This window comes from Arachis ipaensis, chromosome B6, assembly GCF_059453495.1.
Source record: "Arachis ipaensis isolate K30076 ecotype BB chromosome B6, ASM5945349v1, whole genome shotgun sequence".
NCBI lineage: Eukaryota > Viridiplantae > Streptophyta > Magnoliopsida > Fabales > Fabaceae > Arachis > Arachis ipaensis.
Window position 1 is genome coordinate 63,072,523 of NC_142441.1, and position 24,940 is coordinate 63,097,462.

At 40.7% G+C, this 24,940-nt stretch overlaps 1 protein-coding gene, 4 non-coding genes and 32 pseudogenes across 5 annotated transcripts; 35 read left to right on the plus strand and 2 right to left on the minus strand.

Annotated features, from left to right (window-relative positions):
• The first annotated feature begins 163 nt into the window (after positions 1-163).
• Positions 164-282, plus strand: LOC148556037 (5S ribosomal RNA; annotated as a pseudogene).
• A 181-nt stretch (positions 283-463) lies between these two features.
• LOC148556038 (5S ribosomal RNA) lies at positions 464-582 on the plus strand. Its single transcript, XR_015891396.1, has one exon. It is a non-coding gene; the product is annotated as a 5S ribosomal RNA (ribosomal RNA).
• Positions 583-763: 181 nt separating this feature from the next.
• On the plus strand, positions 764-882 carry LOC148556039 (5S ribosomal RNA; annotated as a pseudogene).
• A 445-nt stretch (positions 883-1,327) lies between these two features.
• LOC148556040 (5S ribosomal RNA) lies at positions 1,328-1,446 on the plus strand (annotated as a pseudogene).
• A 181-nt stretch (positions 1,447-1,627) lies between these two features.
• On the plus strand, positions 1,628-1,746 carry LOC148556041 (5S ribosomal RNA; annotated as a pseudogene).
• Positions 1,747-1,925: 179 nt separating this feature from the next.
• Positions 1,926-2,044, plus strand: LOC148556042 (5S ribosomal RNA; annotated as a pseudogene).
• A 188-nt stretch (positions 2,045-2,232) lies between these two features.
• Positions 2,233-2,350, plus strand: LOC148556043 (5S ribosomal RNA; annotated as a pseudogene).
• A 184-nt stretch (positions 2,351-2,534) lies between these two features.
• On the plus strand, positions 2,535-2,653 carry LOC148556044 (5S ribosomal RNA). The gene has a single exon (XR_015891602.1). It is a non-coding gene; the product is annotated as a 5S ribosomal RNA (ribosomal RNA).
• A 178-nt stretch (positions 2,654-2,831) lies between these two features.
• Positions 2,832-2,950, plus strand: LOC148556045 (5S ribosomal RNA; annotated as a pseudogene).
• A 180-nt stretch (positions 2,951-3,130) lies between these two features.
• On the plus strand, positions 3,131-3,247 carry LOC148556046 (5S ribosomal RNA; annotated as a pseudogene).
• Positions 3,248-3,428: 181 nt separating this feature from the next.
• Positions 3,429-3,547, plus strand: LOC148556047 (5S ribosomal RNA; annotated as a pseudogene).
• A 179-nt stretch (positions 3,548-3,726) lies between these two features.
• LOC148556048 (5S ribosomal RNA) lies at positions 3,727-3,845 on the plus strand (annotated as a pseudogene).
• A 177-nt stretch (positions 3,846-4,022) lies between these two features.
• Positions 4,023-4,141, plus strand: LOC148556049 (5S ribosomal RNA; annotated as a pseudogene).
• Positions 4,142-4,322: 181 nt separating this feature from the next.
• LOC148556050 (5S ribosomal RNA) lies at positions 4,323-4,441 on the plus strand (annotated as a pseudogene).
• Positions 4,442-4,622: 181 nt separating this feature from the next.
• Positions 4,623-4,741, plus strand: LOC148556051 (5S ribosomal RNA; annotated as a pseudogene).
• Positions 4,742-5,515: 774 nt separating this feature from the next.
• LOC148556052 (5S ribosomal RNA) lies at positions 5,516-5,634 on the plus strand (annotated as a pseudogene).
• A 180-nt stretch (positions 5,635-5,814) lies between these two features.
• LOC148556053 (5S ribosomal RNA) lies at positions 5,815-5,933 on the plus strand (annotated as a pseudogene).
• Positions 5,934-6,108: 175 nt separating this feature from the next.
• On the plus strand, positions 6,109-6,224 carry LOC148556054 (5S ribosomal RNA; annotated as a pseudogene).
• A 187-nt stretch (positions 6,225-6,411) lies between these two features.
• On the plus strand, positions 6,412-6,530 carry LOC148556055 (5S ribosomal RNA; annotated as a pseudogene).
• A 190-nt stretch (positions 6,531-6,720) lies between these two features.
• LOC148556056 (5S ribosomal RNA) lies at positions 6,721-6,839 on the plus strand (annotated as a pseudogene).
• A 181-nt stretch (positions 6,840-7,020) lies between these two features.
• Positions 7,021-7,139, plus strand: LOC148556057 (5S ribosomal RNA; annotated as a pseudogene).
• Positions 7,140-7,320: 181 nt separating this feature from the next.
• Positions 7,321-7,439, plus strand: LOC148556058 (5S ribosomal RNA; annotated as a pseudogene).
• A 178-nt stretch (positions 7,440-7,617) lies between these two features.
• On the plus strand, positions 7,618-7,736 carry LOC148556059 (5S ribosomal RNA). Its single transcript, XR_015891465.1, has one exon. It is a non-coding gene; the product is annotated as a 5S ribosomal RNA (ribosomal RNA).
• A 181-nt stretch (positions 7,737-7,917) lies between these two features.
• On the plus strand, positions 7,918-8,036 carry LOC148556060 (5S ribosomal RNA; annotated as a pseudogene).
• A 178-nt stretch (positions 8,037-8,214) lies between these two features.
• LOC148556061 (5S ribosomal RNA) lies at positions 8,215-8,333 on the plus strand. Its single transcript, XR_015891520.1, has one exon. It is a non-coding gene; the product is annotated as a 5S ribosomal RNA (ribosomal RNA).
• A 180-nt stretch (positions 8,334-8,513) lies between these two features.
• On the plus strand, positions 8,514-8,632 carry LOC148556062 (5S ribosomal RNA; annotated as a pseudogene).
• Positions 8,633-8,811: 179 nt separating this feature from the next.
• On the plus strand, positions 8,812-8,930 carry LOC148556063 (5S ribosomal RNA; annotated as a pseudogene).
• A 177-nt stretch (positions 8,931-9,107) lies between these two features.
• LOC148556064 (5S ribosomal RNA) lies at positions 9,108-9,226 on the plus strand (annotated as a pseudogene).
• A 180-nt stretch (positions 9,227-9,406) lies between these two features.
• LOC148556065 (5S ribosomal RNA) lies at positions 9,407-9,525 on the plus strand (annotated as a pseudogene).
• Positions 9,526-9,704: 179 nt separating this feature from the next.
• LOC148556066 (5S ribosomal RNA) lies at positions 9,705-9,823 on the plus strand (annotated as a pseudogene).
• Positions 9,824-10,005: 182 nt separating this feature from the next.
• On the plus strand, positions 10,006-10,124 carry LOC148556067 (5S ribosomal RNA; annotated as a pseudogene).
• A 181-nt stretch (positions 10,125-10,305) lies between these two features.
• LOC148556068 (5S ribosomal RNA) lies at positions 10,306-10,424 on the plus strand (annotated as a pseudogene).
• A 181-nt stretch (positions 10,425-10,605) lies between these two features.
• Positions 10,606-10,724, plus strand: LOC148556069 (5S ribosomal RNA; annotated as a pseudogene).
• A 178-nt stretch (positions 10,725-10,902) lies between these two features.
• LOC148556070 (5S ribosomal RNA) lies at positions 10,903-11,021 on the plus strand (annotated as a pseudogene).
• A 178-nt stretch (positions 11,022-11,199) lies between these two features.
• On the plus strand, positions 11,200-11,318 carry LOC148556071 (5S ribosomal RNA; annotated as a pseudogene).
• Positions 11,319-16,003: 4,685 nt separating this feature from the next.
• LOC107639359 (uncharacterized) lies at positions 16,004-23,428 on the minus strand. The gene is made up of 7 exons (XM_088491588.1): positions 23,362-23,428; positions 18,595-19,451; positions 18,240-18,487; positions 17,444-18,160; positions 17,246-17,353; positions 16,769-17,158; positions 16,004-16,254 (listed from the first exon to the last, which is right to left on the minus strand). Exons 1-3 carry the CDS (start codon positions 23,367-23,369, stop codon positions 18,387-18,389), a joined length of 966 nt encoding a protein of 321 aa, XP_088347714.1. The 5' UTR covers positions 23,370-23,428; the 3' UTR covers positions 16,004-16,254; positions 16,769-17,158; positions 17,246-17,353; positions 17,444-18,160; positions 18,240-18,386.
• LOC148556072 (uncharacterized) lies at positions 19,614-23,011 on the minus strand (annotated as a pseudogene).
• Positions 23,429-24,940: the final 1,512 nt, after the last annotated feature.

Consider the following 24,940-nt stretch of genomic DNA (forward strand, 5'->3'; position numbering starts at 1 on the left):
CTTACCCTCGTTCATTTAACGTCGCTATCCCGAATAGTTTAGCTAAAGCAAGCCTTAATGACCTGACTTTCAGTAGGGTCCTACGACGCCCGCAGGGCTTCGCAGCTCGACTTACCCTATGTAGCGATACATGCTTATGATAATTTTGTGCACATACATTAATTGGTGTGATCATACCAGCACTAATGCACCGGATCCCACTAGAACTCCGTAGTTAAACGTGCTTAGGCGAGAGTAGTACTAGGATGGGTTACCTCCATGGAAGTCCTCGTGTTGCACCTCTTTTTTTTTGACGTCGTGCTTACCCTCGTTCTTTAAACGATGTTATCTCGAATAGTTTAGCTATAGTGAGCCTTAATGAACTGATTTTCGGCAGGCTCCCACGGGCCCTTCAGGGCTTCGTAGCTCGACTTACCCTTCGTCGCGATACATGCTTATGATAATTGTGTTCAAATACTTTAATAGGTGCGATCATACCAGCACTAATGCACCGGATCCCATGAGAACTCCGCAGTTAAGCGTGCTTGAGCGAGAGTGGTACTATGATGGGTGACCTCCTGGGAAGTCCTCGTGTTGCACCTCTTTTTTTTTAACGTCGTACTTACCCTCATTTTTTAAACGACACTATCTTGAATAGTTTAGCTAAAGCGAGCCTTAATGACCTGACTTTTGGCAGGCTCCTACGGGGCCCGTAGGGTTTCGCAACTCGACTTACCCTATGTACCGATACATGCTTATGATATTTGTGTGCATATACTTTAATAGGTGTGATCATTCCAACACTAATGCACCGGATCCAACCAGAACTCCGTAGTTAAGCATGCTTGGGCTAGAGTAGTACTAGGATGGGTGACCTCCTGGGAAATCTTCGTGTTGTACCTTTTTTTTACGTGTGCATACCCCCATTCTTTAAACGACGCTATCTTGAATAGTGTAGATATAGCGAGCCTTAATGAACTGATTTTCGGCAAGCTCCCACGGGCCCTGCACGGCTTCGCCGCTCGACTTACCCTACGTCGCGAGACATTCTTATGATAATTGTGTGTTCATAATTTAATAGATGCGATCATACCAGGACTAATGGACCGGATCCAATCAGAACGCCGCAGTTAAGCATCCTTGGACGAAAGTAGTACTAAGATTGGTGACCTCCTAGGAAGTCCTCGTGTTGCACCTCTTTAAATGACGCTAACTCGAATATTTTACCTAAAGTAAGCCTTAATGAACTGATTCTCGACAGGCTCCCACGGACCCAGCAGGGCTTCCCAACTACACTTACCCTATGTCGCGACACATGCTTATGATAATTGTGTGCGCATACTTTAGTAGGCGCAATCATACTAACACTAATGCACCGGATCCCATCAGAACTCCGCAATTAAGAGTGCGTGGGCGGGAGCGGTACTAGGATGGGTGACCTCCTGGGAAGACCTCGTGTTGCACCTTTTTTTTCTTTACGTCGTGCTTACCCTCGTTCTTTAAATGACGCTATCTCGAATCAGTTAGCTAAAGTGAGACTTATTGACCTGACTTTCGGTAGGCTCCTGCAGGGCCCGCAGCGCTTCGCAGCAAGACATACCCTTTGTCGCGATACATGCTTATGATGATTCTGTGCACATACTTTAATAGGTGTGATCATACCAGCACTAACGCACCGGATCCCACCAGAACTCCGTAGTTAAGCGTGCTTGGGCGAAAGTAGTACTAGGATGGGTGACCTGCTCGGAAATCCTCGTGTTGCACCTTATTTTTTTTACGTCGTGCTTACCCTCGTTCTTTGGACGACGTTATCTGGAATAGTTTACCTAAAGCGAGACTTAATGACCTGATTTTTGGCAGGCTACCACGGGCCCCGCAGGGCTTCGCATCTCGACTTACCTACGTCGTTAGACATGCTTATGATAATTGTGTGAGCATACTTTAATAGGTGCGATTATGCTGGCACTAATGCATCGGATCCCATCAGAACTCCGCAGTTAAGCATGCTTAGGCGAGAGTAGTACTAGGATGGGTGACCTCCTCGGAATTCCCCGTGGAGCACCACTTTTCTTTTTTTTTTTTTACGTCGTGCTTTCCCTCGTTATTTAAACGACGCAATCTTGAATAGTTTAGCTAAAGTGAGCCTTAATGACCTGATTTTCGGTAGGCTCCCACGGGCCCACAGGGCTTCACAGCTCGACTTACCCTACGTCGTGACACATGCTAATGATAATTGTGTGTGCATACTTTAATAGCTGCGATCATACCAGCACTAATGCCCCAGATCCATCAGAACTCCGCAGTTAAGCGTGCTTGGGCAAGATTAGTACTAGGATGGGTGACCTCCTGGGAAGTCCTCGTGTTGAAACTCCTTTTTTTTTTTAACGTTGTGCTTATCATCGTTCTTTAAACGATGTTATGTCGAATCGTTTAGCTAAAGCGAGCCTTAGTGAACTGATTGTAGGCAAGCTCCCACGGGACCCGTAGGGCTTCGTAGCTTGACCTACCCTACGTCGCGAGACATGCTTATGATATTTGTGTGCACATACTTTAATAGGTGTGATCATACCAGCACTAATGCACCGGATCCCACCAGAACTCCGTAGTTAAGCGTGCTTGGGCGAGAGTGGTACTAGGATGGGTGACCTCTTGGGAAGTCCTCGTGTTGTACCTCTTTTTTTACGTTTTGCTTACCCTCGTTCTTTAAACGACGCTATCTCGAATAGTTTAGCTATAGTGAGTCTTAATGAACTGATTTTCGGCAAACTCCCACGGGCCCTGCAGGGCTTCGCAGCTCGACTTACCCTACGTCGCGATACATGCTTATGATAATTGTGTGCACATACTTTAATAGGTGCGATCATACCAGCACTAATGCACCGGATCCCACCAGAACTCCGTAGTTAAGCGTGCTTAGGTGAGAGTGGTACTAGGATGGGTGACCTCCTAAGAAGTCCTCGTGCTGCACCTCCTTTTTTTTATGTCGTGCTTTCCCTCGTTCTTTAAACGATGCTATCTCGAATAATTTAGCTAAAGCGAGCCTTAATGACTTGACTTTCGGCAGGCTCCTACGGGGCCCGCAGGGCTTCGCAGCTCGACTTTCGCTATGTAGCGATACATGCTTATGACAATTGCATGCACATACTTTTATAGGTGCGATCATACCAGCACTAATGCATCGGATCCAATCAAAACTCTGCAGTTAAGCGTGCTTGGGCGAGAGTAGTACTACGATGGGTGACCCTGGGATGTCCTCGTGTTGCACCTCTTTTTTTTTTACGTCGTGCTTACCCTCGTTCTTTTAACAATGCTATCTCGAATAGTTTAGCTAAAGCGACCCTTAATGACCTGACTTTCGGCAGGGTCCTACGAGGTCCACAGGGCTTTGCAGCTCGACTTACCTTATATAGCGATACATGCTTATGATAATTGTGTGCACATACATTAATTGGCGTGATCATACCAGCAATAATGCACCGGATCCTACCAGAACTCCGTACTTAAACGTGCTTAGGCGAGAGTAGTACTAAGATGGGTTACCTCCAGGGAAGTCCTCGTGTTGTACCATTTTTTTTTACGTCGTGCTTACCCTCGTTCTTTAAACGACGCAATCTCAAATATTTTGGCTAAAGCGAACCTTAATGACCTGACTTTCGGCAGAGTCCTACGAGGCCCGCAGGGTTTTGCAGCTCGACTTACCCTATGTAGGGATACATGCTAATGATAATTGTGTGCACATACTTTAGTAGGTGTGATCATACCAGCACTAATGCACCAGATCCCACCAGAACTCCGTAGTTAAGCGTGCTTGGTCTAGACTTGTACTAGGATGGGTGACCTCCTGGGAAGTCCTCGTGTTGTACTTTTTTTTTACGTCGTGCTTACCCTCGTTCTTTAAACGACGCTATCTCGAATAGTTTAGCTATATTGAGCCTTAATGAACTGATTTTCGGCAAGCTCCCACGAGCCCTACAGGGCTTCGCAGCTCGACTTACCCTACGTCGCGATACATGCTTATGATAATTGTGTGCACATACTTTAATAGGTGTGATCATACCAGCACTAATGCACCGGATCCCACCAAAACTCCGTAGTTAAGCGTGCTTGGGCGAGAGTGGTACTAAGATGGGTGACCTATTGGGAAGTCCTCGTGTTGCACCTCTTTTTTTTTTAAGTCGTGCTTACCCTCGTTCTTTAAACGACGCTATCTCGAATAGTTTAGCTAAAGCGAGCCTTAATGACCTGACTTTCGACAGGCTCCTACGGGGCCCGCAGGGCTTCGCAGCTCGACTTACCCTATGTAGCGATACATGCTTAGGACAATTGCATGCGCATACTTTAATAGGTGCGATCATACCAGCACTAATGCACCGGATCCCACCAAAACTCCGTAGTTAAGCGTGCTTGGGCGAGAGTAGTACTAGGAAGGGTGACCTTATTGGAAATCCTCGTGTTGCACCTCTTTTTTTTTCACGTTGTCCTTACCCTCGTTCTTTAAACGACGCTATCTCGAATATATTAGCTAAAGCGAGCCATAATGACTTGACTTTCGGCAGGCTCCTACGGGGCCTGCAGGGCTTCGCAGCTCGACTTACACTATGTAGCGATACATGCTTATGACAATTGCATGCACATACTTTAATAGGTGGGATCATACGATCAATAATGCACCGGATCCCATCAGAACTCTGCAGTTAAACGTGCTTGGGCGAGAGTAGTACTAGGATGGGTGACCTCCTGGGAAGTCCTCTTGTTGCACCTCTTTTTTTTTTACGTCGTGCTAACCCTCGTTCTTTTAACGACGATATCTCGAATAGTTTAGCTAAAGCGAGCCTTAATGACCAGACTATCGGCAGGGTCCTACGAGGCCCGCAGTGCTTCGCAGCTCGACTTACCCTATGTAGCGATACATGCTTATGATAATTATGTGCACATACTTTAATTCGCGTGATCATACCAGCAATAATGCACCGGATCCCACCAGAACTCCATAGTTAAACGTTCTTAGGCGAGAGTAGTACTAGGATGGGTTACCTCCAGGGAATTCCTCGTGTTGTACCTTTTTTTTACGTCGTGCTTACCCTCGTTCTTGAAACGACGCTATCTCGAATAGTTTAGCTAAAGCGAGTCTTAATGACCTGACTATCGGCAGGGTCCTACGAGGCCTGCAGGGTTCGCAGCTCGACTTAACCTATGAAGGGATACATGCTTATGATAATTGTGTACACATACATTAATTTGTTTGATCATACCAGCACAAATGCACTGGATACCACCAGAACTCCGTAGTTAAACGTGCTTAGGCGAGAGTAGTACTAGGATGGGTTACCTCCAAGGAAGTCCTCATGTTGTACCTTTTTTTTTTACGTCATGCTTACCCTTGTTCTTTAAACGACGCTATCTCAAATAGTTTAGCTACAGTGAGCCTTAATGAACTGATTTTCAGCAAGCTCCCACGGGCCCTGCAGGGCTTCGTAGCTCGACTTACCCTACGTCGCGATACATGCTTATGATAATTGTGTGCACATACTTTAATAAGTGCGATCATACCAGCACTAATGCACCGGATCCCACCAGAACTCCGTAGTTAAGCGTGCTTGGGCGAGAGTGGTACTAGGATGGGTGACCTCCTCGGAATAACTCGTGTAGCACCACTATTTTTTTACGTCGTGCTTACCCTCGTTCTTTAAACGATGCTATCTCGAATAGTTTATCTAAAGTGAGCCTTAATGATCTGATTTTCGGGAAGCTCCCATGGGCTCTGTAGGGCTTCGCAGCTCGACTTACCCTACGTCGCGAGACATGCTAATGATAATTGTGTGCATATACTTTAATAGGTGCGATCACACCAGCACTAATGCCCCGGATCCCATCAGAACTTCGCAGTTAAGCGTGCTTGGGTGAGAGTAGTACTACGATGCGCGACCTCCTGAGAAGTCCTCGTGTTGCACCTTTTTTTATGTCGTGCTTACCTTCGTTCTTTAAACGACGCTATCTCGAATGGTTTAGCTAAAGCGAGCCTTAATGAACTGATTTTTGGCAAGCTCCCACGGGCCCGCAGGGCTTCGCAGCTCGACTTACCCTACGTCGTGAGACATGCTTATGATAATTGTGTGCGCATACTTTAATAGGTGCGATCATGCCGGCACTATTGCACCGGATCCTATCAGAACTCCGCAGTTAGGCGTGCTTGGGCAAGAGTAGTACTAGGATGGGTGACCTCGGAATTCCTTGTGTTGCACTACTTTTCTTTTTTTTTTTACGTCGTGCTTACCCTCGTTCTTTAAACGACGCTATCTCGAATAGTTTAGCTAAAGCGGGCCTTAATGACCTGACTTTCGGCAGGCTCCTATGGGGCCGACAGGGCTTCGTAGCTCGACTAACCCTATGTAGCGATACATGCTTATGATAATTGTGTGCATATACTTTAATAGGTGTGATCATACCTGCAATAATGCATCAGATCCCATCAGAACTCCGCAGTTAAGCATGCTTGGGCGAGAGTAGTACTAGGATGGGTGACCTCCTCGGAATTCCTCGTGGAGCACCACTTTTCTTTTTTTTTTTTTTTACGTCGTGCTTACCCTCATTTTTTAAATGACGCAATCTTGAATAGTTTAGCTAAAGTGAGCCTTAATGACCTGATTTTCACTAGGCTCCTACGGGCCCACAAGGTTTCACAGCTCGACTTACCCTACGTCGTGACACATGCTAATGATAATTGTGTGTGAATACTTTAAAAGCTACGATCATACCAGCACTAATTCCCAGGATCCCATCAGAACTCCGCAGTTAAGCGTACTTGGGCAAGAGTTGTACTAGGATGGGTGATCTCCTGGGAAGTCCTCGTGTTGCACCTCTTTTTTTTTAACGCCGTGCTTACCCTCGTTCTTTAAATGACGCTATCTCGAATAGTTTAGCTAAAGCGAGCCTTAGCGAACTAATTTTAGGCAAGCTCCCACGGGACCCGCAGGGTTTCGCAGCTCGACCGACCCTAAGTCGCGAAACATGCTTATGATAATTGTGTGCACATACTTTAATAGGTGCGATCATACCAGCACTAATGCACCGGATCCTATTAGAACTCCGAAGTTTAGCGTGCTTGGGCAAAAGTAGTACTAGGATGGGTGACCTCCTGAGAAGTCCTCGTGTTGCACCTCTTTTTTTTTTACGTCGTGCTTACCCTCGTTCTTTAAACGACGCTATCTCTAATAGTTTAGCTAAAGCGAGCCTTAATGACCTGACTTTCAGCAGGCTCCTACGGAGCCCGCAGGGCTTCGTAGCTCGACTTACCCTATGTAGCGATACACGCTTATGATAATTGTGTGCACATACTTTAATAGGTGTGATCATACCAGCACTTATGCACTGCATCCCACCAGAACTCCGTAGTTAAGCATGCTTGGGCGAGAGTGGTACAAGAATGGGTGACCTCATGAGAAGTCCTCGTGTTGTACCTTTTTTTTTACGTCGTGCTTACCCTCGTTCTTTACACGACGCTATCTCGAATAGTTTAGCTATAGTGAGTCTTAATGAACTGATTTTCGGCAAGCTCCCACGGACCCTGCAGGGCTTCGCAGCTCGACTTACCCTACGTCGCGATACATGCTTATGATAATTGTGTGCACATACTTTAATAGGTGCGATCATACGAGCACTAATGCACCGGATCCCACCAGAACTCCGTAGTTAAGCGTGCTTGGGCGAGATTAGTACTAGGATGGGTGACCTCCTGGGAAGTCCTCGTGTTGCACCTCTTTTGTTTTTACGTCGTGCTTACCCTCATTCTTTTAACGACGATATCTCGAATAGTTTAGCTAAAGCTAGCCTTAATGACCTAACTATCGGCAGGGACCTACGAGGACCGCAGGGCTTCGCAGCTCGACTTACCCTATGTAGCGATACATGCTTATGATAATTGCGTGTACATACTTTAATTGGCGTGATCATACCAGCAATAATGCACCGGATCCCACCAGAACTCCATAGTTAAACGTGCTTAGGCGAGAGTAGTACTAGGATGGGTTACCTCCAGGGAATTCCTCGTGTTGTGCCTTTTTTTTTACGTCGTGCTTACCCTCGTTCTTGAAACGACGCTATCTCGAATAGTTTAGCTAAAGCGAGCCTTAATGACCTGACTATCGGCAAGCTCCCATGGGTCCTGCAGGGCTTCGCAGCTCGATTTACCCTACGTTGCAATATATGCTTATGATAATTGTGTGCACAAACTTTAATAGGTGCGATCATACGAGCACTAATGCACCAGATCCCATTAGAACTCTGCAGTTAAGCGTGCTTGGGCGAGAGTAGTACTACGATGGATGACCTCCTGGGAAGTCCTCGTGTTGCACCTCTTTTTTTTTACGTCATGCTTACCCTTGTTCTTTAAACAACGCTATCTTGAATAGTTTAGCTAAAGCGAGCCTTAATGACCTGACTTTTCGCAGGCTCCTACGGGGCCCGCAGGGCTTCGCAGCTCGACTTACCCTATGTAGCGATACATGCTTATGATAATTGGCTACACATACTTTAATAGGTGTGATCATAACAGCACTAATACACCGGGTCCCACCAGAACTCTGTAGTTAAGCGTGCTTGGGCTAGAGTAGTACTAGGATGGGTGACCTCCTTGGAAGTTCTCGTGTTGTGCCTTTTTTTTTTACGTCGTACTTACCCTCGTTCTTTAAACGACGCTATCTCGAATAGTTTAGCTATACTGAGCCTTAATGAATTGATTTTTGGCAAGATCCCACGGGCCCTGCAGGGCTTCGCAGCTCGACTTGCCCTACGTCGCGATAGATGCTTATGATAATTGCGTGCACATATCTTAATAGGTGCGATCATACCAGCACTAATGCACCGGATCCCACCAGAACTCCGTAGTTAAACGTGCTTAGGTGAGAGTAGTACTAGGATGGGTTACCTCCAGCGAAGTCCTTGTGTTGTACCTTTTTTTTACGTCGTGCTTACCCTCGTTCCTTAAACGATGCTATCTCGAATAGTTTAGCTAAAGCGACCCTTAACGACTTGACTTTTGGCAGGCTCCTACGGGGCCCACAAGGCTTCGCAGCTCGACTTACCCTATGTAACGATACACGCTTATGACAATTGCATGCGCATATTTTAATAGGTGCGATCATACCAGCACTAATGCACCGAATCCCATCAGAACTCTGCAGTGATGCGTGCTTGGCCGAGAGTAGTACTACGATGGGTGACCTCCTGGGAAGTCCTCGTGTTGCCCCCCTTTTTTTTTACGCCGTGCTTTCTCTCGTTCTTTCAACGATGCTATCTCGAATAGTTTAGCTAAAGCGACCCTTAATGACCTGACTTTCGGCAGGGTCCTACGAGGCCCGCAGGGCTTCGCAGCTCGACTTACCTTATGTAGCGATACATGCTTATGATAATTGTGTGCACATACATTAATTGGTGTGAGCATACCAGCATTAATGCACCAGATCCCACAAGAACTCCGTAGTTAAACGCGCTTAGGCGGGAGTAGTACTAGGATGGGTTACCTCCAGGGAAGTCCTCGTGTTGTACCTTTTTTTTTTACGTCGTACTTACCCTCGTTCTTTAAACGACGCTATCTCGAATAGTTTAGCCATAGTGAGCCTTAATGAACTGATTTTCGGCAAGCTCCCACGGGCCCTGCAGGGCTTCGCAGCTCGACTTACCCTATGTAGCGATACATGCTTATGATAATTGTGTGCACATACATTAATTAGTGTAATCATACTAGCACTAATGCATCGGATCCCATCAGAACTCTGGAGATAAGCGTGCGTGGGCGAGAGTGGTACTAGGATGGGTGACCTCCTGGGAAGTCCTCGTGTTACACCTTTTTTTTTCTTTACGTCGTGCTTTCCCTTGTTCTTTAAATGATGCTATCTCGAATCAGTTAACTAAAGTGAGCCTTAATGACCTGACTTTTGGCAGGCTCCTACGGGGCCCGCAGGGCTTCGCAGCTCGGCTTACCCTTTGTCGCGATACATGCTTATGATGATTGTGTGCACATACTTTAATAGGTGTGACCATACCAACACTAATGCACTGGATCCCACCAGAACTCCATAGTTAGGCGTCTTTGGGCGAGAGTAGTACTAGGATGGGTGACCTCCTCGAAAGTCCTCGTGTTGCACCACTTTTTTTTTTACGTCGTGCTTACCCTCGTTCTTTAAACGACGCTATCTTGAATAGTTTAGCTAAAGCGAGCCTTAATGACCTGATTTTCGGGGGGCTCTAATGGGCCCCGCAGGGATTCGTAGCTCGACTTAACCTATGTAGGGACACATGCTTATGATAATTGTGTGCAAATACTTTAATAGGTGCGATCATACCAGCACTAATGCACCGGATCCAATCAGAAATCCGCGGTTAACCGTGTCTGGGCGAGAGTAGTACTAGGATGGGTGAACTCCTGGGAAGTCTTCCTGTTGCACCTCTTTTTTTTTTACGTCGTGCTTACCCTCGTTCTTTGAACGACGTTATCTAGAATAGTTTACCAAAAGCGAGATTTAATTACCTGATTTTCGGTAGGCTACCACGGGCCCCGCAAGGCTTCGCAGCTCGACTTACCCTATGTCGCGACACTAATTTATGATAATTGTGTGCGCATACTTTAATACGTGCGATCATACCAGCACTAATGCACTGGATCCCATGAGAACTCCGCAATTAAGCGTGCTTGGGCGAGGGTGGTACAAGGATAGGTGACCTCCTGGGAAGTCCTCGTGTTGTACCTTTTTTTTTACGTCGTGCTTACCCTCGTTCTTTAAATGATGCTATCTCTAATAGTTTAGCTATAGTGAGCCTTAATGAACTGATTTTCGCTAAGCTCCCACGGGCCCTGCAGGGCTTTGCAGCTCGACATACCCTACGTCGCGAGACATTCTTATGATAATTGTGTGCGCATACTTTAATAGATGCGATCATATCAGCACTAATGCACCGGATCCAATCAGAACTCCGCAGTTAAGCGTGCTTGGGCGAGAGTGGTAGTAAGATTGGTGACCACCTAGGAAGTCCTCGTGTTGCACCTCTTTTTTTTATGTCGTACTTACCCTCGTTCTTTAAACGACGCTATCTCGAATAGTTTACCTAAAGCGAGATTTAATGACCTGATTTTTGGCAGGCTCTTACGGGGCCCGCAGGGTTTTGAGCTCGACTTACCCTATTTACCGATACATGCTTATGATAATTATGTGCATATACTTTAATAGGTGTGATCATACCAGCACTAACGCACGAGATCCCACCAGAACTCCATAGTTAAGCGTGCTTGGGCTAGAGTAGTACTGGGATGGGTGACCTCCTGGGAAATCCTCCTGTTGTACCTTTTTTTTTTACATCGTGCTTACCCCCATTCTTTAAACGACGCTATCTCTAATAGTTTAGCTATAGCGATCCTTAATGAACTGATTTTCGGCAAGCTCCCACGGGCCCTGCACGGCTTCGCCGCTCGACTTACCCTACGTTGCGATACATGCTTATGATAATTGTGTGCACATACTTTAATAGCTGTGATCATACCAGCACTTATGCCCCGGATTCCACCAGAACTCCGTAGTTAAGCATGCTTGGACTAGAGTAGTACTAGGATGGGTGATCCCCTAGGAAGTCTTCGTGTTGTACCTTTTTTTTTACGTCGTGCGTACCCTCGTTCTTTAAACGATGCTATCTCTAATAGTTTAGCTATTGTGAGCCTTAATGAACTGATTTTCGCCAAGCTCCCACTGGCCCTGCAGGGCTTTGCAGCTCGACTTACCCTACGTCGCGAGACATTCTTATGATAATTGTGTGCCCATACTTTAATAGATGCGATCATACCAGCACTAATGCACAAGATCCAATCATAACGCCGCAGTTAAGCGTGCTTGGACGAGAGTGGTACTAAGATTGGTGACCTCCTAGGAAGTCCTCGTGTTTGGTATGCGAGATTGTTACACTGAGGTCGTAAAATTTGTTGTTCGTTCTCTCCCTGGCATGGCGCCAATAACTGGTGCACAATACCATGGTCCAAACATAACTTCACAACTTCGCACAACTAACCAGCAAGTGCACTGGGTCGTCCAAGTAATAAAACCTTACGTGAGTAAGGGTCGATCCCACAGAGATTGTTGGTATGAAGCAAGCTATGGTCATCTTGTAAATCTCAGTCAGGCGGATATCAAATGGTTATGGAGTTTTCGAATAGTAATAATAAATAAATAGAAAATAAAGATAGAAATACTTATGTAATTCATTGGTGAGAATTTCAGATAAGTATATAGAGATGCTTTCGTTCCTCTGAACCTCTGCTTTTCTGCTGTCTTCATCCAATCTTTCCTACTCCTTTCCATGGCAAACTTTATGTAAGGGCATCACCGTCGTCAATGGCTACATCTCATCCTCTCTGTGAAAATGGTTCGATGCGCTGTCACTGCATGGCTAATCATCTGGAGGCATCACCGTTGTCAATGGCTACATCCCATCCTCTCTGTGAAAATGGTCCGATGTGCTATCACTGCATGGCTAATCATCTGGAGGTTCTCGATCATACTGGAATAGGATTTACTATCCTTTTGCGTCTATCACTACGCCCAGCACTCGTGAGTTTGAAGTTCGTCACAGTCATTCAATCCCTGAATCCTACTCGGAATACCACAGACAAGGTTTAGACTTTCCGGATTCTCATGAATGCCGCCATCAATCTAGCTTATACCACGAAGATTCTAATTAAGAGATCCAAGAGATAATCATCCAATCTAAGGTGGAACGGAAGTGGTTGTCAGGCACGCGTTCGTTTGGGAATGATGATGATTGTCACGTTCATCACATTCATATTAAATTGCGAATGAATATCTTAGAAGCGGAATAAGTTGAATTGAATAGAGAAACTGTAGTACTTTGCATTAATTCGTGAGGAACAGCAGAGCTCCACACCTTAATCTATGGTGTGTAGAAACTCTACCGTTGAAAATACATAAGTGATAAGGTCCAGGCATGGCCGAATGGCCAGCCCCAAACGTGATCAATATAATCCAAAGTTGAACTAAAAATCATAAGATGTCTAATACAATAGTAAAAAGTCTTATTTATACTAAACTAGTTACTAGGGTTTACAGAAGTAAGTAAATGATGTAGAAATCTACTTCTGGGGCCCACTTGGTGTGTGCTTGGGCTGAGCTTGAAGTTTACACGTGGATAGGTCATTCTTGGAGTTGAACGCCAGTTTGTAACGTGTTTCTGGCGTTCAACTCTGGTTTGTGACGTGTTTCTGGCGTTTAACTCTAGATTGCAGCGTAGAACTAGCGTTCAATGCCCTTTTGCGTCATCTAAACTCAGGCAAAGTATGGACTATTATATATTGCTGGAAAGCCCTAGATGTCTAATTTCTAACGCCATTGAGAGCGTGCCATTTGGAGTTTTGTAGCTCCAGAAAATCCACTTTGAGTGCAGGGAGGTCAGAATCCAACAGCATCAGCAGTCCTTCTTCTACCTCTGAATCTGATTTTTGCTCAAGTTCCTCAATTTCAGCCAGAAAATACCTGAAATCACAGAAAAACACACAAACTCATAGTAAAGTCCAGAAATGTGAATTTAACATAAAAACTAATGAAAACATCCCTTAAAATAACTAGATCCTACTAAAAACATACTAAAAACAATGCCAAAAAGCGTATAAATTATCCGCTCATCACAATACCAAACTTAAATTGTTGCTTGTCCCCAAGCAACTGAAAATCAAATAGGATAAAAAGAAGAGAATATACTATAAATTCCAAAATATCAATGAAACATAGCTCCAATCAGATGAGCGAGACTTGTAGCTTTTGCCTCTTGAATAGTTTTGGCATCTCACTTTATCCATTGAGGTTCAGAATAATTGGCATCTATAGGAACTCAGAGTTCAGATAGTGTTATTGATTCTCCTAGTTCAGTATGTTGATTCTTGAACACAGCTACTTTATGAGTCTTGGCCGTGGCCCTAAGCACTTTGTTTTCTAGTATTACCTCCGGATACATAAATGCCACAGACACATAATTGGGTGAACCTTTTCAGATTGTGACTCAGCTTTGCTAAAGTCCCAAATTAGAGGTGTCCAGGGTTCTTAAGCACACTCTTCTTTTGCTTTGGACCTTGACTTTAACCGCTCAGTCTCAAGTTTTCACTTGACACCTTCACGCCATAAGCACATGGTTAGGGACAGCTTGGTTTAGCCGCTTAGGCCAGGATTTTATTCCTTTAGGCCCTCCTATCCACTGATGCTCAAAGCCTTGGGATCCTTTTTATTTACCCTTGCCTTTTGGTTTTAAGGGTTATTGGCTTTTTCCTCTTGCCTTTTGGTTTTAAGAGCTTTTGGCTTTTTTTGCTTGCTTTTTCTCTTTTTTATTTTTTTTTTGCCATTTTTTTCTTTCTTTTTTTTTCTGCAAGCTTTGTATTCACTGCTTTTTCTTGCTTCAAGAATCATTTTTATTATTTTTCAGATTATCAAATAACATCTCTCCTGTTCATCATTCTTTCAAGAGCCAACATATTTAACATTCTAAAACACCAACTTCAAAAGACATATGCACTGTTCAAGCATTCATTCAGAAAACAAAAAGTATTGTCTCCACATCAAAATAATTAAACTAAGTTCAAGGATAAATTCAAAACTCATGTACTTCTTGTTCTTTTGTAATTAAAACATTTTTCCATTTAAGAGAGGTGATGGATTCATATTCACTACTTTAAGGCATAGACACTTAGACACTAATGATCATGTAATAAAGACACAAACATAGATAAACATTTAACATAAGAAAATGAAAAACAGAAAATTTAAGAACAAGGAATGAGTCCACCTTAGTGATGGTGGTGTTTTCTCCTTGAAGAACCAATGATGTCCTTGAGCTCTTCTATGTCTCTTCCTTGTCTTTGTTGCTCCTCCCTCATTGCTCTTTGATCTTCTCTAATTTCATGAAGGATGATGGAGTGCTCTTGATGTTCCACCCTTAGTTGCTCCCAATAATTGTGTGGAGGAAAATGTATCCCCTGAGATATCTCAGGGATCTCTTGATTTGCAGTCAAATGTTCTACCACTGAGCTATAGACCCTTGATGGAAGCTTTTGTCTTCTCTTTTCTCTTTCTAGAGGTTTTTCTGGCCTTAGGTGCCATCAATGGTTATGGAAAAACAAAAAAGCTATGCTTTTACCACACCAAACTTAGAATATTGCTCGCCCTCGAGCAAAAGAAGAAAGAATAGTAAAAGAAGAAGAAGATATGGAGGTGAGTTGATGGTTTGAATTTGAGTAGGTGGGTGTAGGTGGTTTGTATGATGGTTTTAGGGGAGTAATGGATGTGAGTGGTGAAGGGTTCTTGGGAATGGGTGATATAGGATTATGAGGACACTACAAGAAAAACACCCATTCAAGTACACTTGAAAAGTGTAGCCAAAACCAAAAAAAAAATGATGCCTTAGGAAAAGGCTACGCTTTTTAGGCTTCGGAGACACTTTTGTAGGCGATGCCTATACTAGTGTTGCCTATTCTCAAAGGCTACGCTTTTCTGTAGCAAAGGCTACGCTTCTCGCCTTTGAGAATAGGGTACGCTTTTTAAGTGATGCTGTTCATGACCTAAGGCTACGCTTTTCAGCACTAATGGTTACCATAATACTAAAGAATAGGCTACACTTTTCAGAGCTACTGCATCACTTTATAAAAGTAGCAAATAGTATACCTATAGCTACTCTATATAAGTGTAGCCTTTTGTCCCTCATTTTTTTTTAAAATTTCTGTTTATATATATATATATATATATATATATATATATATATATATATATATATATATATATATATATATATATATATAAACAGAAATTTCTAACAATTTTTTTATCTAAACTCTAATATTTGAGAATATAATTATATATATAATCCTGTATTGTTAATTAAATTAGTTAATTATTATAAAATAAAAATGTATACATATATAATAATACCTTACAATAATCTTTAAACAATAAAAATTATACTGAAACAAAATATAAGTATACAATGAACCAAAAATATTGGAATGATCATAATTTTGAGCATTCATACATCTCAAACTAAAATAAGTATACTCATATAATGCACTTAGAGTTTACTACTAATAAACTAAGAAAAATCAAAATATTATATCATATAAATGTATCTTAGCTTCTAATAAAAGACATCATCATCAACCATACATCTTTCAGTTTCCACCTTTGTCAATAAACCATCATGATAAGCATCTCAATCTTCATTCACATCTTCAGAATTATCCTGCATAATTATATAGAAAAATAATTATAATTTGAAAAAGTACAAGAAGAAAAAAGTAGTTAACAGATTAATAACACATACAATATCCGAGAGGCATAAGATAATTGAAACTACTCTAATTTTCATATCACCAAAGTCTTTTGCTTTAAAATAACAATCACATTCAGGGGGATACTATAAATCACCATAAAGGACAACTAAAAAATGGACTAACACAACTTCATACTAAATGGGAACTAAAATCAGAAAAATCAGAAAACCAAAACCAGAAAAATCAGAAAAACCAGAAAAATTACAACTTTCACCCTGATAACAATAATATTAAAATTACATAATGAAAAAACAAAACCAAAAAAACCAAATCACAGCTTCCATCTTCTTCAATTTCAGTTCAAATTAAAAAAATATGGCATCCTCCTAAGTTCTAACAAATAAAAATTTTAAACTCAAAATCCTAATTAACAATTAACAATATGTAAACAAATATTAGGGAATAAGAAAAAACTGGTCATACCATATTTATGTTTGGAATATGTGTTGATCCATGAGCGCTATTTGCATCAATTGGAGAGTGTTGAGCATCTTGTAACAAGGCTTCAATTTCTTCCGGCCTCATTCCAGGTTCAGATCGCTGAACTAGTAACTTAATCATGTTTCGCAATCCATGAAGGTCAGCCTCTTGGTGCTGCTGTTTGGCCTTCATGTCTCCAAGTTCAGCCTTCAAAGATGTGACTTCCTCCTGGTGTTGTTGCTTGAGTTCAGAAATTTCTGCATGCTTTTTTAAGTCACGTCGTGTAATAGATCTTCCATAGCACCTAACCCGACCTGGTTGTTCTTTTCCAAATAAAGACTCAAAAGCTTCCTCATCTGTTTCACCAGCAGCTTGCCGATTTTGGAATTCATCCTAATTAAAAGAAACATTTGACATAGAATTAGTTACCGTATCCTAAATTTGATTTATAATCATTAGTAATTCAATGAATTCTCATACAATTGCATCTTGTGTTTCCTGATCAACTTCCTTCCTTTTCCGACTTGTTCGAGTAGCAAGGAACATTTCAAACCTTTTTGGTTCCTCATTTGTTTCCTTTGTCGCGCGCTATAAAATAAAGCCTTAAATAAGTAAGTCTATAACAACATAACTAAAATTAACTAAACAAATCCCAACACAAATATGAAATAAGTATACCAGAGCCACTCGTACTCTTCCGAAATTGATTGGCCCCATGCGATGTGGAAACTTTTGCTGTTCTTTATGTTTCTTATTTTTTTCACTTATTGACTATAATTGAATAAAAGGTTAGCATATAGAAACAGAGAACAATATAATTAAATTTTGCTTCGGCAAACAAAATTACAGCAACCAGAATAGTAGCAGGTATAATTGCACAGAATAGAATTGCAGAAAACAAAATTGCACAAAACAGAACTATAGAAAATAGAATTGCAGCAACTTAAATTACAGCAAACAAAGTAGCCAAAAATAGAAATGTAAATACAGAAATTCAGAAGTTCAGAATTGAACTGGCAGCAATATATCCTAAAAAAATTCAATTCAGTTCAAGAACCTACATCAGAATGGATATGTGTTTGTACAGCATGAGAGAGGACAGATTCCAACATTATCAATTGAAATTTCATTATTTTGCTTATGTCTTAACAAACAATAATATATTTGCAATTAAAGTACCAACTATTTTACCTGGATTGTAGGATGACTCCAATAATAGATCAATTTTATGAATTGACTTTCTGGAACTTGTGTCGGTCGATTTTTCACCATATCTTCGATGGTATCAAAGGGAACAAAGTGCTTCTGCTTAATCTTTCCCTTGAACCGCTTCCAAGCATCCCGAATTGCTTGGATCACCCACTTTTCTCCACTGTCTGGGAGGATAAACTTGGTCTGCATGATATCAACAGTGTTATATGCACCTTGCTATATTTAAAATAATCAACATTTAATAATAATAGAAGAGTCTTACATTAACATATTTCCACATGAATTTCTTAGCTTTAGGAGTTACAACATGCCAGCTAGTGTACAAAAGACTCACAAATCTTTTATTTCTCCCAATTGTTCCTACGAAACTAGTTAAATTAGACACACTTTGATTGGTTGGTCCTACTGGCTATCCAATATCAAAAATAACTTCTTCCCGCTGTTCCATAGTTCTTGCATAAATCTCTTTGCAAGTTGTTTTTCCCCGAGTTTTCTTCTTCTTTGGCTCTCCTAGTTTCATGCAGTAGGGGGGAAATTAGGGAGTAATTATGATGCCAATTGAAAAATTAAGCATTATGATTTACAAAAAAATATAAAAAATGATAGAAATAAATTACCTTCGTCATCATCAATGTCCTCCATCACATGTGAATAATAATTTTCATCATATGGAAAGCTATCTCCCACATCATCACTTAGTTCAGAGCTTAGTCCGTCAATTTCTACATCTATCCCATTTTCTTTTAAAAATTCATCAATAGTTGTAGCCTTTACCCTTTGCTTGCTCTTTTCCTTTCTTGATCCATCTTGCTCCGACATTAAATCTTCAGCTTGTGGGGTAGTGTTTGAACTCAGCAAAGTAGTGTCATGTTGCCTTTTTTGAGTTCTACCATGTGTGACTTGAATAATCTGCTGCTGCCTTTGGTTGATTGTGGGCTGAGTAGAATTTGCACAACTCCGATCTTGGCTTACAGTTGTTGGCATGCTATTATTCATATTACGAATTGCATCGAGCTTCCTTTTAAGTTCATCTGCACCCACCTTTGTAAGCTTAGAATTGTTCAAGCCTTGTGTTAACGGTTCATGTTGTACTTCATGCTTCTTTTTCTCAGCCATAGCCACAGTCAAGTGATTCTTTCTTTTTTTATTTTCTGGCTGTTGCGCAGGAATGCTTGGCTGTACTTCCAGGGTTTCAGGCGTGAAATTCATCCTTTTGTTGATTGTGCTGAGTGTGCTTTGTAAATGAGTAAAATCCAGCTTCTTTGACGTACACTTCTTCACTCCTTTGGTTGCACTCAACTCTTTTTGACTTTTGACTACATCCAACCTTGGCATAGTTTCCTCCTTGTCATTACGTGCTGCACCTTGCATCACATATTGCTTGCGTTCATTTACAATCCTTTGTCTCTTGGCCTCAAATTGTCGAAGCAGATTCTTACTTGATGTTGCTTTAAGATCAATAAATTCTTTATTCCTACACAAATAAATTAGTTAACTCGAGTTAATATAAGCAATAAAGTGACATATCCTATAAGAAACACTAACAAAATGAGAAATTAAAACAACAATATGACTTACAAATAAAAAGGTGAAGAAAACTTAGTTATACATATGTACATATTAAGCAATAAATTGCTTAGGCTGACCCATCAGAATCAGAATCTCCAATGAAATCTGCCTCATATTCTTGGGCAGAAGTCACTTGGGGAACCGTTTCAATAACTGTAAGTCGTAGATCATTCCTCTCCAGAATAAGTTCACCATCATCAGCTGGTATGGCAGGACTTGTTATATGCTCGTGTTGTTCACTATAGAAGGTTTGACTGGCCTCAGACTCAGATTCGTCATTTGTTTTAAATAAGTCTCTTGGGATAGTTTTCATAATATAATGTTTGTTATGTTCATATGGATCTTGCACATAAAAACACTGATGTGCTTGAGATGCTAGTATGAAAGGTTCATTCTGGTAGCATTTCTTATTGAAGTGAACAAATGTAAGACCATATTTGTCTCTCCCAGCATCATACCACTCACACCGAAACAATACAACCTTAAAACGCCCAAAATAATCTAACTCTACTATCTCAAATAACCTGCCATAATAAGCTACAGTGTCTTGAATTGGACTTTTATCTTTAGCACTTGCAAAGCTTGAAGTTAAAGCAGTTAATGTGACACCACTATTTTGTGTTTTTCTCCTTGCCTCACACTCCACAGTGTGAAACCTATATCCATTAGTTATATATCCAGAAAATCTTCTTGCAATAGAGCTTGGACCTCGAGATAATTCTTTTAGCCAAACAGGCACATCTGGATCTCTCGCCCGAGTTTCAAACCACTGCGAGAAGGTTCTACTGTGAACTTTTGCTTTTCTCCATTTTGTTCCCCGCTGATTGTTAACCTCATCCTCATGCTCTCTGTAGTTAATAATAGTTATGTTTGATCGGAAAAAATCTAAATGCACTTGATTTAGTGAATAAACATAAGTTATATTAAGTTACCTAACATAATCTGCGACTTCTTCACAATTGTATAATACATATACATGGGCTTGAGCACTTGATATGTCATCGAGATTAATTGGTTCTCCATTTCCCACGCCTAACGAACGACCTTTGTTAGAAAACAACTTTGAAGGAAAAACTTCGTCGTCATTAGGATCATCATCATTCCGAGGTCGCTTATTAAGTCTTGTTCGCACACCTCCATGCAAGTATCTTGAGCAGAAAGTTAAGCACTCTTCAGCCAGATATGCCTCTGCAATAGAACCTTCGGGGCGACTTTTGTTGCGTACATACGACTTTAATGTACACATGTACCTTTCTGGAGGATACATCCAACGAAACTGCACCGGACCACCCAATCTCACCTCATTTGCTAAATGAATAGGAAGATGAACCATTATGTCAAAAAAACTAGGGGGAAAGATCCTCTCAAGGTGGCATAATGTTTCCACAATCTCTAACTCTAGTCGATCTATCTCTTCCAGTGTTATTAACTTTTTGCATATGCGATGAAAAAAGGAACTTAGTCGAATCAACGGAATGGCCACGTGATCAGGAAGGATGCTTTTAATCGGTATTGGTAGTAAGTAGTGTAGCAAAAAATGAGCATCGTGGGTCTTATACCCAGAAATTTTTCTTTCTTCTAGATGTACACACCGTGATATATTCGAAGCACTACCATCAGGTAGCTTTGTTGTCTTCAAAACACCACAAAAAATTGACTTCTCTGCAGCAGTCATAGAAAAGCATGCCTTTGCCAACTTTGTTCTCTTGCCATTATTCACCTCCTTTGGTTGAAGATTTTTCCAGATCCCCAAACTTCGAGCATTCAGATGATCCTTTGTCTTGCCTGGGATATCCAAAAGAGTTCCAATTATACTGTCAAGTATGTTCTTCTCTATGTGCATGACATCTAAGTTGTGACGCAGCAGGTTCTTGTGCCAGTAAGGCAATTCAAAGAAAATTGATCTTTTTATCCAATTCCATGGGAAACTATTTGATGTACTTTGCTTCTTCCCGAAAACATTCTCAACATTTTGTAGCATCTCAAAAATTTCCGTTCCTTCTATAACAGGTGGAGGGGGTCTTAATTCTTGCTTCCCATTAAAAGACCTTGTATTGGTTCTCCATGGATGATCCATGGGTAAAAAGACACGATGGTCCATATAAACTGTCTTCCGACTATGTTTTAGTTGTAGAGAAGATGTATTTTTGTTGCAACAAGGGTAAGCCAATTTTCCCTTTGTACTCCACCCAGACAACATAGCATACACAGGAAAATCATTAATTGTCCACAAAAGAGCTGCCCGCATTTGAAAGGTCTCATTCTTTGATGCATCATAAGTTTCCACCCCTATTTCCCAAAACAACTTCAAGTCTTCCATCAATGGTTGTAGATACACGTCAATATCTTTGCCAGGTGATTGTGGCCCAGGAATAAGCAAAGAAAGCATACAATATTCAGGTTTCATGCACATCCACGGAGGCAAGTTGTATACCATCAGCATTACGGGCCACGTGCTCCATGAAATATTCATGCTACGAAATGGGTTGAACCCATCACTTGACAAGCCTAGTCTAATATTGCGTGATTCTTTTGCAAAATCTTCATTCATTTCATCAAAGTTCTTCCATGCCAGTCCATCAGCAGGATGCTTTAACGTCCCATCTTTAACGCGCTCCTCATCATGCCACCTCAGACTAGCTGCCGTTTTTGAGCACATAAATAATCGCTGAAGTCTTGGAATTATAGGAAAGTATCTCAGAGTCTTTGCAGGAATAGGACGACCTTTATTGTGAGGTTGGTTCTCGCTATTATCACTAGAATTTTCAGTATATCGAGATGTACCACATACACGACATTGTGTTTCATCCTTTAGTTCTTTCCTATACAGGAGGCAATCATTAGGACAAGCATCAATTTTTTTATAATCCAGACCTAAATCTCTTATCATAGCCTTCGTCTTATGGAAAGATGGAGGTATGTTAATTTTAGGCATTGCCTCTTTCAATAGCTCAAGAAGGGAAGTGAAGGAGGCATTGCTCCAACCGTGAAAACACTTTAACAAGTACAGGCGGATGGTAAAAGAAAATGTTGAAAATTTCTTGAAGGCGGGTATAACTCTTGACTTGCCCCATCTATTAAATTATAAAACTTTTTAGCCTCTTCATTTGGACCTACAGTAACACCCTCAGCATGATCTCCAAATGCATCATTAAGCAGTCCTTCGATGTCATCGCGTGCACCTTCATCATCCGTGTCATCATCAACCACCATCGGGATTGTCCATTCCCCGTGATTAATCCATGTTCTATATCCCTTAACAAATCCGTCGGCTACTAAATGGTCAAATACCACATCTCTTCTATACCACTCAATGTTACAACACCTCTTACAAGGACATTGAATTTGTTATCCGTCCGGCTCTCCCTCAGAGTATGCAAACTCTAAGAAACTAATAACACCATTGATATACTCTTCGCTATACCTCGGTAGATCCATCCAATCCTTCGGCATATCACAAAACCTAATCAATAATTATTAAATTTTTTTGGAGAAAAAATTATAAGGGGTCGCAAAGTGAAGATAACAAGAGTAGAGGAGGAAGGGTGTTATGAAATATAAGGGGCATGGGCTATGAGACGGACTTCATAGCCTTGTAGTTAGGTTAGGAAATAGTTCCTAATCTTTAGAAGTAATTCTCTAAATATTTTACTAGAAACTCGCTGAAGCAAAACAAATTAAGGAAAACAAAGAATTTATAGTACATAAATAATAAGTTAAATTGCAACTTCATAACTAATAAAGCAATCAAAGTGGAGCTACACATGAATTAATAGCATAATAATAAAGTGAAAAAAAAAAAGTATGCATTGTACCTTGCCATGACACGATCAATGTTTTGACAAAATCCACTTGGGAGCTTTAACCAAAAACTTCAATCTATTTGTTACCAAGTAAAATTCTAAGAGATTAGACTATGATATTATTTACTCTTGATTTATTTTCATAAATTCTAAACTGATATAATTAAAATGTAAGGGGAAAAAAATAAAAAAACTCAATTCAGGTCGGTAACTTATTTGGAAAATAAAAGCAATCTGATAACAGCCCAAAATTCAAATCCAAAGCATGAGTAACTGAGTAACTAAAAATAAAAAGAAGCAATCTTGCTTCTCAAAACTCAATTCAGGTCAGTAGAAGTGAGACGATTTAATGGTAAGTCATGAGCTAATCAAAATATTATCCTGGTAACTGGTAAGCCATGAACTTGGCAGCCATTCATGCAAACCACATGGGTCATCCATGCAGCAGCAGACAATGAAATACATTTAGAGAATAGTGAAAAGAATCAGGATGCTTTAACGTAAATCTTTTCACATGGACCAGTTTGACTATTAAACAACTTATAATTAAGAATAAAAATATTATCATAAATCTCAATAAGTCACGGATTTGAAGTTGTTGCGGAGCAGATCCTGTGATATAATATAACCTTGGAAGTTTTAACTTTAAAAAATAAAAGTAAAGTTATGAAAATAGATGGAGGTGGGCAGAGTGAGACAGTGAGTGATGTGAATTATTATCAAGTGATAGAGTATGATAATAACGTGAAGACTGATATATTAACACATTATTACCATTACCTTAATAAATGCTACCAAAATTTTGCCTCCATGTGTTGCTCTGCTCTGTTACTACTTACTACTATTATGTTTTCTAATCAAAGTTATTCTCAAAAGTAATAAACAAACAAAACTACCACTTAAAAGGGACCAAAATTCATGAGATTTCTCTGAGGCGGCTTTTTTATTATTGATCTGTGCCACTGATGCCCTCAAAACAAGGCAAGTTAGTACTTATCCCTAACAATATCAATATCTGTGATTTCAGTTTAGATTTCACTGCTCACTGCTACGCTTCAAATTTCTTATTAAAGAGTATATTCAGTTTGCTTGGAATATTGAACAATCTCAATCAAACTAAAAACTATTTTCTTATCTTATCTATATAGTAAGTTGATGTTATGATACTGAGAAGACAACCAATTGCAGAGGAAATAAGTGGGTGCTTTATCTGTGAGGGTCCACCTTCAGGGATAAGAGCCCATAGTTCTCATTAGCTCCCCTAATCATTCTATATTCTCACTTCTTGTCTCCCTCCTCTCTATTTATAATTTTTAGATCATTTTTAAGTTAACAAATTAGCTACAACATTTAACTTCTCTTTGAATAAGATTAAATTGAACTTCTCAATTAAGACACAATAATTTTCTAATTTTCAAGTAAATTACTATCAACACAAGACAGTTGTTAGGAATCAAATTAAAGCAACAAGAAAGTATTCATAGAATCAATTTTAATATCAACTATCTTATAACCACACTTCTAAACAAAAACCATTTTTTTAAGAAAAAAATTCAGAACGCAAAATATTCCAAATAAAGAGAGAGCTAAA

Excerpts from the sequence above, each read along its gene's own strand:
- LOC107639359 (XM_088491588.1), bottom strand. Across the intron at positions 18,488-18,594 it reads GGACATTGATGATGACGAAG|GAGAGCCAAAGAAGAAGAAA; the intron begins GTAATTTATTTC and ends GCATGAAACTAG.